The following is a 14052-nucleotide window of genomic DNA, read 5'->3' as shown; positions in this document are numbered from 1 at the left end:
AAGCAAAGATTTAACTTCAGCAGCAGCTTCTGTCAAACAACATAACATCTGAGTAAATGAGACATTTTCTCATCAGTCATTTTTAATGATAATATGCATCATAATGGATGTAAATATATCCACCTTTCATCTTGGGTAGGCAACAGATTAATAATATAGGATAAGGTTGATATAATTATTGATATTATCTTTGGGTTTTAGATTTGATGCTAGCAAAATGTGTGACTGATGTCATGGAACATGCAACACTGTTACATGTTATAATCATCACACTATGAATATTCTGAATGTTTTCAGATAATTCTTTGGATGAGACTACTGTCTGCGGGATGCATCACGACTCCAGCAAGACAATGACCTGGACCCAGGCCAGACAGTGGTGCCAGGCCAGATTCACAGACATGATGTTGAAACCAAGAGGAGGATGACTGTCTGGTCTCTATCCTGCTGCAAAGGATATTTTCTCCCTGTATTTCTGGATTCCACTCCCAAAGAACACAAGAGTGAAATTTTGACACAGTTTGAGAATAACAGCATACGGATCGGTAATGATTCATCAGCAACAAAATGAGCCAAATAGCCTCAGTGTCTTTGTTTTTTGTAAACTAACTCAGGACGAAAACTGAGGAGAATGGAATGACATAATGTGACATTTGAATTTTCCTGAAACCTTTTAAAAGATCTGCATTGCTCTGAAATGTTGTTACAACCATGTATATCCTCCAGAATGGAATTTCATATTGAACATATGTTCTACAACTTCATGAAAATGCTGGAAAGGTGGCACGATTCATGTCACCGTAAATGTTATAACATGTGTGAATTGTCATTTGCACAAATGTGAATAATTTGATATGTATTTATTTACTATTTATTTTAGAGTAGGATAGTTCGAATTGAATTTTTATTTTATTGTTTTTATGTATAAAGTTGTGTTTTCTTTTACCTTCACTGTTTTTTTATACTATGAAATTTTACAGTTGATGTTTATGAAATTCTGGAATTATGCAAACCTAATAACCTTTTTGGAAAAAATATGAAGACAAATGTCTTTGTTTGCTGTTGGCACATTCACTTTTCTTCATCAGGACTAACAATAACAGTTCAGCTGTGTCACCACATTGCTGCAAATGCGTAGCCAAGCAGGATCTATTCCAGGCTCATGTGGAGCCAGAATTTAAGCTTGACTCATCAGTTCTGCCCATCATCAACCTGATCTTGCAGTTTCACAATGACCTTCTGCCACCGTGTGTTTTTTTAAGGGCTAAACAAGAATGTCTTTGAAAATGCTCAGACCTCTTCTTCTCCCTCATGAAGGTCATTAGCAGTTATTCAAGGAAGGAAGAACTGTATTCCTGTGTATTTCATTTCCCCATTGCTCATTGTTTGTTTTAATAAACTGATTGTTATCTGTGAAAGCACTTTAGGTACAGGAAAAGGACCTAATATCTCACATAAGGCTGAAGGTGACAACATCCACTTATTGTATGATAAAAAAAAAGGGAAACTTACAAAAGCCTGACACTGATTTTTAATTGTGTTTAAAAAACACACTTATTTTACTGCTGTAACACCTTTTTTGTTTTATTTGAGTTGATTAGAAAAGCAAATGTTTAACTGAAGTAGCAGCTGTGTTTACAGGCTCACAGAGCATTTTATGGTGTTATTATAAAAATAAGTCAGGATTTTCTTATTCAGTCCTTTTCATCATGATCTTCATTGTTAATTATGAGAAGTACTGTTAGTCTTAACTATTGTTGTTACTTTTTACTTGTGCAGATGACAGGTAATAACAGCACGTGGATCAGTAACAATTCAAGGGCCCTGTATGAATCAAATAATATCCACTCTACAGATATGTGTGTGGAGATGTACACTAACTCAGGAAAAAATAGAAGGAAGTTGAATGATAGAAGTGTATCACAATTTTTGTTGCATAGTATAGTAGTTTTACCTTGTAAAATATTCATTCTGTTATTTATTTTCATTAAGTTTTTTTATATGCTTGTTATATTTGTTATATCTTATTTTACTGATCTATACACCATCCACCATTTTTATTTTTGTGTTTAAACTATTGTGACAGAGCAATGTTCCCAAAGAAAATTGATGGGATAAACTCAATAACTCTTATCTTAAAACCTAATGATTTTATATCAGTTCATCAAGGAAAAAGACACAGTCATCTGTACAAAGAAAACAAGAATGTGTGAGTTTTTGAAGTGATAGTGAAGCCTTTATGGTGAGCTTTTTCTTAAAACCCAGTGTAATGCAACATCATGTGAAGATGGGAGATGCCAGGAGACTATCAACAATATAACTGTGAACATGGTTTTGAGGGAGAAAGGTGCCAAACATGTGAGCAGTTTAGTATTGAAATCGGCAAAGAGCTGCCATTCAAAGTCAGGACAGGTGCTCCACACTCGCGGGGTCTCAGCCGTTCCTCACACTCCAGTCACGCTCTCAGCTCACGCTAAATCTTCCAATAAGCAGGGAAAAGGAAGGGTTCCAAGAATCTGAAGCCAGGAAGGGAAGCAATCACTGAAGGTACACGATATCGGACACGAATCTATAAGCCGGGATTCTCACTAACGTGGTAATTCAATATTCCAGCGACGAAAGGCTCTGAGCTGCTGCCTTTAGTGTCCAGAAACACGAGGAGCTACAGGTGTGTATGCCAAAGGCAGGAGCCCGAGGTGAGCTCCGCCCTGGCCGAGTGATGCAGGAGCAGGAGGGAGGGGAACAGAGATCAAAACAAAAACAAAAACAGACGTAGCCTTGCAGGGCTGGCCGGGCAGACACAGGGACCATGACATTCTTATCCAACAAGCTAATTTCCACAATAAACAAAAAAGGACCGAAGTGCAAGTACTATATTTCTTGAGGCCATAAAACTTTCAAAATGCTGATCCAATTACATGCATCAACCTGCACTGTCTTTAAAAATGTATTACAAAGAAACTGCAAGATGTTAAATCACTGCATGACTGTTTAACCCGTTTGTGCCCTCAGCCTTAGAGGACTGTTTTTTTTCCTCTGCCGCATCGATCCTGCTTCCAGTGAATCATATAAGTTATTAGCATGAACAGGGCTCGTCGTAGTACTGTTACAGTTATCACATTGTCGGAGCTCTGATGACAATACGTGGATTGGCAGCATCGCCTCTCAGTAGGAAGGTTCCTATTTAGAATCCTAGTTGGGACCTTTATGTGTGGATTGTGCATGTTCTTCCTGTGCTTGTGTGGGTTTCCTCCCACAGTCCGAAGAAATACTAGTCAGATGAAGTGGTGATTCTACACTCCTTAATAAGTAAAAATGTAGAGATTAAAGTATGAACCTATTATTAGATGTTGCTGCTGGTATAAAGCGCTTTGAGAGGTCAGTGTGACTAGAAAAACGCTATACAAATACTTTGAGATCTGTTATTTATATTAGAAACCTGTTCGATTATATTACATTAAATTATGCATAACCCATTGTGCCCTTAGCTGTGTAATGCTCTTCTCTGGATCGTCAGAAAATGGATACCGTAGCTGCTCAGAAGGAAAATCAGACATTCAACACAACGTCGGGTTAAGCGTAACCCTGGCTTTCTCATATTGATGGTTCACCAGCTGTCATTTTGTAGACACACAGAGGTCTGAAGTGGCCAAGACATCTTGTGCATGTAATTTCATAAAATTGTGTAAATGTTTGTAAATGTTGTTGGAAAGCAAGTTAAATATGAAGGCTGACAACTGAAACTTATGGATCGTGTTTTTCTTCATTCTAGGTTATTACGATCAGCAATACTAGTGTCATGCTACTGTCACTGCGCATGTTGGGTGTTTTTTTGTTGGTTTTTTTCCCATTAGACTATAACAGACTCTAGTAGCTGCAGTCGAGTTGTGGAGCCTATTTTTACATTCTGCTGCATCTGTTTTTGCTACATAAAACATAAACATACTCAGTTTTTTCGCAAGTATATGTTATAGAAGTAAGAGAGCGGATAAATCTCATTGCAACACCCCTCAAAAGTGATAATATCTCTGTTTGTTTCTCACGAGAAAGAAACTTACCCAAGTAAGGGTCAGTGTTGAAATTATGCGTTGCTGCTCCACCCTTCCACACAGCCTTTGCCAACCTAGCAATAAAAAAAAAGAAATTCAAGCATGAAACAAAAAAGAAAAATGCTGAGAGCTTTCTTTTTGTTTTTCATGTTATTCACAGGCTGCCTGAAGAAGCCAGTCCATCAGGTGATACACAACTATAAACAAACAAGTCTTATTAGAACAGTTCAGTTACTTATATTAATTACAATGCAGTGGTAACAGGTAGATTCAAACATGCTCTGGATTGCTGTTTTACATATCAGTAAGTTAAAGTTTTTGTTTAATATGTTTGTTAATACTATGCCCACTTGGTGTGTGGTGGTTAGCACTGTTGCGCTGATCCTGAGTTAAATTGCCCATAGTTGTGAATGTGAGTGCAAATAGTTGCCCTAAGATAGGTGGGATAGGCCCCAGCCCTCCCCCAAGGGACCCTAAAAGGATAAGCAGAAGATATATATGTGTGTGTGTAGGTGTGTGTGTGTGTGTGTTAATAATGTCTTTTTAAAGGCTTTGTACTTCATATGTTTTTAGCTTACTACCGACTCAGTGGATTTAAATATATTATCTCCCCCTGCTGGTTGCTGGTATTGTATTTTTATACACATTAGAGGCAGCCTCAAAGATGTCCTTGGAACCTTTGTGTGAACATATGGAAAAATCACAGTTTGTTTGAAATTATATGGTTACAAGATAACAGTAACAGACTTAACTAAATTAAATAATATACAAACTTTACAAAACTCCAATGAAAGTGTCCTCCATGTTCAGGAACCACACTCAGCAGCGTTTCTGCACAGCCACTATACATTAGTTACCTTTTGATCTGGATTTTGCATTGAATTCTTTTCTAGCCACTTAGATGCTCTGAGGTTATGCAGTCTTTTATCATTTTTTTTTTTAGTAAGGTAATTAGATATAAGGCATTCAGTGAGTGCACAATTGCCAGTAATAAGTTGGACTCACTATTGATGGATGTTGGGCATGAGTGCTCTGCCAGGGCTACCCTTTGTCCCCTTTGTTTTGATTCATAATTTTTCTGGACAGAATTTCTCGGTGCAGACTCAAGGGTTTCCACCCAGGTGGCCTCAGAATTTCCTCTCTGCTTTTTGTGGTTGGTGTGGCCCTGTTGGTTTCATCCAGCTTGGGCTGGAGCAGTTCACATCCCATTGTTAAACAATGAGAATGAGCATCAAAGTCTGAGGCCATGGTCCTTAGCAGCAGTAGTCACATCGACATACCACACTGTATGAGTGTACTTTTTCTCTCTCTTTTTTCTTCAGACTCTAAACAGCTTCTCTACCATCTTCTGACAAAGTCAGTTACTTTCTCAATTATGTGTTGAAGAATAAAATAAATAAAATGAAATCTTATTGCAGTATACCTCAAAAGAAATCAACTTCTTTGTTTTTTTTTCTCCAGGGAAAGAAACTTACCAAAGTAAGGTCAGTGTTGAAATGAGGCGTTTGTCCTGAGCTACTCCACCCTTTCACACAGTCTTTGCTGTACATTTAAATAATTTTACAAAATGTTCAGTGAGTTTGTTTTGTCTTCACCGGAGCACCTAAAAATGCAAATCTATCAACTGTGAAGAATATTGCAATTTTTACACATTTTTTTTTTAAATATCACTCAGCTAAGGTTGTTTGTCTGTTGTCAACTCAACCTGTGAGTTACAGACTGATGAACACTATGAGCTGATTGAGTAAGACGACACAAAACGTTTTGAACAGGAAATGTTTTTTAAAGCCTTCTGTGGAATGATGAAATACTGGACAGTATTGGAGGGGTGGGGGAATTCAACTGATATCCTCCAGGTTTCCTGGATGATACAAGAGAAGAACATAAAAGCAGCAAATCCAGTGCATAACACTCAGAATACTTTCATCCCTACATCTGAGGCTGAAACCCACAGAGTCAAACATCTACTGTAGGCTATCAGGCATACCATTTGACATGGTGAGTGGGGTATCAATTTAAATATTGCTCTTTTTAGGGCAGATTTCAGTAAAAATCAATTCAGCTTTAATTTAATGAACTTTTTTTTTATATGATGTTTACAGAATTCCTGCTTTGGACTAATTCAGACCCATGGATATAAGAGCTCGTGGATCAACTTTCGCCTTTATTTGCTTAAGTATGTAAATTAAGTTAATTAAAAACTTTACAAATAATTATAAAAATCCATCCTTTTTTTACTACATTTGCATCTAATAATATTGCTGTTCTCTATCCTTAGTGCTGTGCATGTGGACTAGTGTAGAGTCTTGGTCTTATTTCTATTCAAACAACACAATGACATGGGGAAAATGCACGAAGCTGGTGCCAGGAGCACTACACGGACATGGTGGCCATCCAGAACCAGGAAGAGATCGAGCATCTTAACAACTGGCTGCCCAAGAAAAAAGGCTACTACTGGATTGGAATCCGTAAGATCAATAATGTCTGGACCTGGGTAGGAACCAACAAGCCTCTGACAGAGGAAGCAACCAACTGGGCAGAAGGAGAACCGAACAACAGCAAGAGTGACAAAAATGCAAAGATCAGTGAGGACTGTGTGGAGATGTATATTAAAAGAGATAAAGAACCAAGCAAGTGGAATGACGAGAGTTGTACAAAATCAAAGACTGCTCTGTGCTACACAGGTGAGCAAAAGTTTCGGACTAACATACTAGAGCAGCTTGTTTTAGCTGCTTCATGTTTGATATTCTTGTTCATATTTTCACTGATCTAAAAGCTTGCAATTATTTATTTGACATGTTCTTGTAGTATAATCAGTGTTGGTCAAGTTACTTGAAAAAGTAATTAGTAACCAATTAATGATTAAGTCTCCAAAAAAGTAATCCCGTTACTTTACTGGTTACTTTTTTTTTAACTAATTAGTTACTTAGTTACTTTTGAAAAACATGATACACAACCTGAATAGGTAATACAACAATAGACCTTTCAGCCCAATTCTATTGTTTATGCATAATCCATCATATAAAATGTAATCAAATGGAAAGGCTCTTTTTAAAATTTGTTTTATTAGTTTTAATCTTTTAACTTTCTGCACATTGCATCAAGCAAAAAGTTATTTATATGCAAACATGTTTGACTTGAAGAAATTTGTTTAACATTTAAACCCATTTTCTGCACATTCCAGCATTTAAAATAAAATATTTTTTTGTGTTTACACTCAGTCTTTGAAATAGATGCAAGTAAAACACAGCAAAAAATAAATAAAATCAAAGACTCAGCAGCACTGAGTTACTGTAATGCGTTACTGCTCATCTCTGCATATAATTAAGAAGACTTATGAAAGTACATTTGCTTTCTGCAGCGGCTTGTAAGAATGACTCCTGTTTGCATGGAGAGTGTGTTGAAACCATCAACAGCCACAAATGTGATTGCTTTGAAGGGTTTTTTGGAGACAAGTGTGACCAAGGTATGAAAAAAAATGACCGCCTAGATTAAATCATATTTTAAGTCATGTAAAGGATTTAATATCTAATTGTGTGTTTTATTTGTTTTCAGCTGTGCAGTGTAACAAAAGCGAAGTTATTGCCCCAGAAAAAGGATCCCAAAATTGCTCTCACAAGTATGGTAGTTTCACCTATGAATCCTTGTGTCAGTATTCCTGTGAGGAAGGATACAAGCTGAGTGTGCAGAGATCTCTAAGGTGTACTTCCTCAGGGAAATGGTCAGAAAAGCCACCTTTGTGTGAATGTGAGTTGGAAATCTGCAGTAACAAGATAAATGAAGAGATGAGACATTAACCAGTAGCTACTAAAATTCTGAGATGCTATATTTTATTGATTGTTATTATTTTCTACACAGTGATGGAGTCATGGCGTAATGCTTTTTCCCCCTCTGTTGTCTACAGTGATTCAGTGTGAGAAGATGTCAGAGCCTACACATGGATCCATGAAATGCTCCGATCCTCTGGGCTCATTCAGCTATCAGTCCACCTGTACTTTTACCTGTGATGAAGGTTATGTACTGTCTGGATCTCCATCTCTGCAATGTGAATCATCAGGAAATTGGAATGGATCCCAGCCATTCTGTGTTGGTACGGCCACATGTTTTTACCTTTCATCGTTGTGTAGTTTTTGTTATTTGGAGGATGATTTGCATGATGATTAAAATAAAAAGCTTTAATTTAACTCCTTCTGTTGCCTCTCTCTTTTGTAGCTGTCCAGTGCCCTGCGCTGCAAAACTTGACAAATGGCTTTGTCAGCTGTGGAGAAGATGCTGATACGAGGTTCAGCTACAAAAACACCTGCAGCTTCAGTTGTGACCAAGGTTACCATTTAGTGGGAGCCAGTAGAGTGACCTGCACATCAGGAGGTACATGGAATCAGCAGATTCCTCACTGTGAAGGTAAGAGGAACACGGAAAGTATAACCCACCATCTTCTATATCATGAGGACACGTTCAATAAAATACACATGTTTCTGTGTCAGCCATCCTTTGCCAGAATCCAGAGAGAGAAGCTCCCCTCATCATGCAGTGCAGTGAATCTGAGACTGAACTGCGACCAAACTCCACCTGCAGCTTCAGCTGTGAAGAAGGTTTTGAACTGCAGGGAGCAAACACCATCAAGTGTTCTGAGGACGGACAGTGGAATGAAAACATACCTACATGCAAAGGTCTGAAAGCATAATTATATCAATATTTACTACAAACAGTGTTACTCCAGTTTTTTTCTTTGATTGATTATGTCATGACATATTAATAATATTTTCCTCTTTTCCCTTTTGTAGCAAAAGGATGTCCTGCTCCAGAGGTCCCAACAAATGGTCAGATAAGCTGCAGCCCTTCTCTGTCTTCATTTCTTAGTCATGAGACACCCCATCCACTTGGCATGGTTTGTCATTTTACATGTGATGAAGGACATGAGCTGCAAGGTGCACACAGCATGGAGTGTACACATCCGGGCCAATGGACCTCCAGATCACCAACCTGCACAGGTACATGTGAACCCATTTTACTTCGATTACTTGTTGTTCAGAACGTCATTTGCATGTTCAGAATCTTACGAGCACAGGTGAGATCACTTTTTCAATATGCAATATCTTCCTTTCTTTTACAACAGCTGTTACATGTTTGTTGCTTGAGGCTCCTGAAAACGGTCACATCAATTGCTCCAGCACTGAGTCAGTTTACAACTCTCAGTGCTCCTTCACCTGTGACCAAGGCTACTCATTAGAAGGACCTGAGCTGCTGACATGTGATCATCATGGCAACTGGACTGCAGAGAAACCCACCTGTCAAGGTAAGAAAAAAAAAACAGATCAAAGGGGAAAAGAAAAAATTTCTATATAATGTGGACATTGTGGAGAACGATTAATACCTTGGAGTACACTTAGACAATAAACTGGACTAGGTTAAAACACCACTACACTTTACAGGAAGGGCCAAAGTTGTCTCTATTTTCTGGGGGGGTCGGAGGTCTTTCAACATCTGTCGGACAATGTTTAGAACTTTCTATGAGACTGTTGTGGCCAGTGCCATCCTCTATGCTGTTGCATGCTGGGGCAGCAGGTTGAGGGTCGCAGATGCCAACATACTATAAAAACTGATCTGCAAGGCCAGTAATGTTGTGAGGATGGAGCTGGACTCCCTTAGGGTGGTGTCTGAGAGGCGGATGTTGTCCAAGATAAGGACAATGATGAATAATACCTTCCCCCCACTCCATGACGTGCTGGCTAGTCACCGGAGCACATTTAGTGAGAGACTGAGATTACCAAAGACTACCACTGAACGACACAGGAAATCATTCCTGCCTGTGGCCATCTCCTTGTACAACTCTTCCATCTAATACACTGTGAAACTGCAATAGCTACACCCTTTTTGCACACGCTCAGTAAAATACCAAAGTAAAATAGCAAATAAAACAACAAATGACAAAGTTTGCAGGTTAGAGTCAAATGTCAGTTATATATATTCCACCCCTGTAATATTCTTCATATTTATAATTCAGTGATTGTATTTATTAATGCTATTTCTTAAATTTGTAAACTCTGTAACATATTGTATTATTTATATAGTTTAGTCTGTTACTGTTACTGTCTTGGAGCAACTGTAACCCACGTAATTTCCTTAGGGATTATTAAAGTAGTCTGATTCTGATATATAATGAGGACACATTCAATAAAATACACATGTTTCTGTGTCAGCCATCCTTTGCCAGAATCCAGAGAGAGAAGCTCCCCTCATCATGCAGTGCAGTGAATCTGAGACTGAACTGCGACCAAACTCCACCTGCAGCTTCAGCTGTGAAGAAGGTTTTGAACTGCAGGGAGCAAACACCATCAAGTGTTCTGAGGACGGACAGTGGAATGAAAACATACCTACATGCAAAGGTCTGAAAGACTAATTATATCAATATTTACTACAAACAGTGTTACTACTCCAGTTTTTTTTTTTGATTGATTATGTCATGACATATTAATAATATTTTCCTCTTTTGTTTTTGTAGCAAAAGGATGTCCTGCTCCAGAGGTCCCAACAAATGGTCAGATAAGCTGCAGCCCTTCTCTGTCTTCATTTCTTAGTCATGACACACCCCATCCACTTGGCATGGTTTGTCATTTTACATGTGATGAAGGACATGAGCTGCAAGGTGCACACAGCATGGAGTGTACACATCCAGGCCAATGGACCTCCAGATCACCAACCTGCACAGGTACATGTGAACCCATTTTTACCTGGATTACTTGTTGTTCACAATTTCATTTGCATGTTCAAAGTGACATCTTCCTGTCCTTTACAACAGCTGTTACATGTTTGTTGCTTGAGGCTCCTGAAAACGGTCACATCAGTTGCTCCAGCACTGAGTCAGTTTACAACTCTCAGTGCTCCTTCACCTGTGACCAAGGCTACTCATTAGAAGGACCTGAGCTGCTGACATGTGGTCATCATGGCAACTGGACTGCAGAGAAACCCACCTGTCAAGGTAAATGAGCAACAACAGATCAAATGGTACACAAAATGTAAATGTGCACACTTACAAATCTCTGTTCAAAAGTTCACATTATTCACGTTTTCACCGTGTCTCCACAGCTCCTGCTCCAGTAGCTGCAATTACTGTTGGCGTGGCAACAGGGGCTACTGCGTTGTTATCTGGTGTGTTTATGGCTTTGTGGCTCTTGAAAAAAATGAAGAAGAAAGCTGACGCATATGAGCTGAGCAGGTTAGAGAAGGATTCACCTCGTTGTTTCCTTCATCTTTCTTTTGAAGTTGTTGTGTTCTCTGCTGTGTTTCTGAATATGTTGACTTTGAAAAAACTGAAGACCAAATCAGTTATGTATGAACTCAGCAGGTTAGGTTTCACCTCTTTTCAAAACCGTTTTTTAAGTTTGTTGAATTTAGTTGCTCATATTCTTCTCTCTTTTATTACAGCAACTCTGACATAGAGGCTCCTCTACAGAGCTACAAAAAGCAGTGACAGCCTGATGTAGAAGACATTTCTGTTCTTTGCAGACAACTACAGACAGTATATATTTCAAAACAGCAATGTGAAAATATGAATCATATATACTAATTTAAAAGGAGTATAAAATAAGTAAACCCGGTGTCACAAGAAGTGAGCGGATGTGACATTTGCAGATTATATTATAGGTTTGATCATATTTGGCTGAATTTTTCAAACAAAATGTGCTGACATATATTTCCTCCAAAAGGGAGTTTTAAATTGAACATATTGTTCTACAACTTAATGCAAATGCTGGGAAGGTGGCATTATCCATGTTTTTGTAAATATTATATAGCATCGTGTGAATCTTGTGTGTATAACGTTGTGTTTTGCTAAGTTACCATTACACTTTAAAACTGATATATTATATTTTCAGTCTTAGATGGTTGGAAATGTTGTGGTATACATGAAAAACTAAGAAGAATTCATTTAAAAAAAAAAATCATCCAGAGAACATTTTGTTACATATTTTATTTTTTAATTCCTTGTTCAGCATATTGCTAATTAAAGATGAATTGGACACTGATCCTTATCTTTGGTGGGTTTTAATGCCAACACTAGCAAAATGTGTGGCTGCTGGGGAAAGATTAGGATAATAAGTTGGAACTCTGTCACATCTTCCACTTAATTATTACATTAACAGCTGTTCTGAATGTTTCCAGGTAGTTGCTTGGCTGAGACAACTCAGTTCTAAACATATTATTACTCTATCAAAACAATGAACTGAACCCAGGCCAGGTAGTTGTGCCAGATCCACAGTCATGGCGGTGATCCAAAACTAAAAGAATTACTACCTAGTCTCCATCCTACCACAGAAATATTGTTTCTTGTATTTCTTGACTGTATTCATCAGAAACCCCACGAATAAAAGTTGAACTTAGACTGGAAATAACAACACATTGGCAGGTTATGTTGTGTGGCAGGTAGGATGTAGGACCCAAATACAGGACTCACAGACACGAAAGGATGAACTCAAAAAGGAAGCTTTGTTGCGCTGTAGCAAACACATACTAGAAACAAAATCCAAAAGCAGAAAACTAGAAACTACGGACAAGGAACATAAACACTAGGAAACTAGAACGCTAGAAACTAGGTGCAAGGAAACACAAAGCACGTGGAAGTGGTACAACACAAGAAAAGAGAATGGAAAACACAGGGCTTAAATATACAAGGGAGTAATGAGAGAATGGGAAACAGGAGGAAACCACAGCTGGGACTAATAAGACATAAGGAGACAAGGGGAAGCACTGACATAGGACACAGACTTTCAAAGTAAAACAGGAAACACGAGAAAATCACAAAGACGCAGACCCTGAGACCAAAATCCTAGGACTAAAAATATAACACAAGCAGAACCAAAACCCATGAATAACAATAATCAAAGAATTGAACTAAAACACACACAAAACACTGGGCCACAGACCCGGTACCGTGACACACATGGACCAACCGGTGTCGGGGTCATTACTCAAAAAACAGTAATGAATTATATATTATTTGTTTCTCTTCTGAAAAGTAATTCAGTGCATTACTTAATTACATAATTCATATGGACTTGATCTGGCTATTGCTCAAAGCATCCTAAAGTCATGCACTCTTCGATGATTTTTACTTTAGATAGATAAATAGTCTGATATAAGCCATTTCATTTGTGTGCAAATGTTGTCAAAGTTTGTTTTGTGTGCCAATTATTCGTAGTCAACATCAGTGGGTGTTGGATTCAGCCAAAGCAGCTCTTTTTGTTACCAATTCTGTTCATAATTTTCATGGACAGAATTTCTAGGCGGAGCCTAGTAGCTGAAGGTTTCTTCCAAGATGGCTTCAGGATCTCATCTCTGCTTCTTGTGGGTGATGTAGTCCTGCTTTCTTCACCTCACACTGGAGCAGTTCATGGCCAAGTGCCAGAATAAGATTGAACTCTTCCAAGTCTGAGTCATATGACCCTGAAAAAGCCTGAAAACAGTTGAGTTTCCACTTTGGGTTAATGTTGAGTTGCTGCCCATAGTGGAAGACTTTTAATATCACAGAGGTCTTGTTCACAGGTTAGAGGAGAGGGAAGAGGGAGATTGACAGATGGATTTGGATCATGGCTACAGTGATGTGGACACTGCACTGCACGGTGAAGAGAGAGCTGTCCATAAAAGTAAAGCTGTCAGTTTACTAGTCGATCTATGTCTGCACCCTAAACTATGGTTATGAGCTTTGCAGTCCTGAATTTTTTTCTTGCTGTTTTCCTAGCTGCCATCACGTGTGACAACACTGGGCTCTTGCTTGTGCAGGTAGTAAATTAAAATTTTAGATATAGTTAGATATAGCAGTAAATACTAACAAAAATCAAGGCTGCTACATTGATTCCACTTCTATAAAATCATTACAGTTTATTATTACCAATGACCAGAGCAGTAGCACTACTACCACATACTTATATCACATTCAAAATGCCCATCAAAAGAGTGGTACATGCAGCAGCACATTGGTACTTTTAGTACAATACATTACAGATGG

General features: G+C 38.3%; 1 protein-coding gene across 1 annotated transcript in view; it reads left to right on the top strand.

Annotated features, from left to right (window-relative positions):
* LOC120747226 (sushi, von Willebrand factor type A, EGF and pentraxin domain-containing protein 1-like) overlaps positions 1-14052 on the top strand; it is a 37496-nt gene that overhangs the window by 8722 nt on the left and 14722 nt on the right. The window contains exons 14-19 of the mRNA XM_040052934.1: positions 8534-8719; positions 8834-9040; positions 9166-9345; positions 10250-10435; positions 10552-10758; positions 10849-11028. Of these exons, the coding sequence (XP_039908868.1) occupies positions 8534-8719; positions 8834-9040; positions 9166-9345; positions 10250-10435; positions 10552-10758; positions 10849-11028 (1146 nt within the window). The remainder of the gene's footprint in view (positions 1-8533; positions 8720-8833; positions 9041-9165; positions 9346-10249; positions 10436-10551; positions 10759-10848; positions 11029-14052) is intronic.

The sequence above is a fragment of the Simochromis diagramma genome, unplaced genomic scaffold, assembly GCF_900408965.1.
Source record: "Simochromis diagramma unplaced genomic scaffold, fSimDia1.1 OVJJ01000419.1, whole genome shotgun sequence".
NCBI classification, from domain to species: Eukaryota; Metazoa; Chordata; class Actinopteri; order Cichliformes; family Cichlidae; genus Simochromis; species Simochromis diagramma.
The sequence above is the reverse complement of the archived record's forward strand: the minus strand, read 5'-3'. Positions and strand labels throughout refer to the sequence as shown.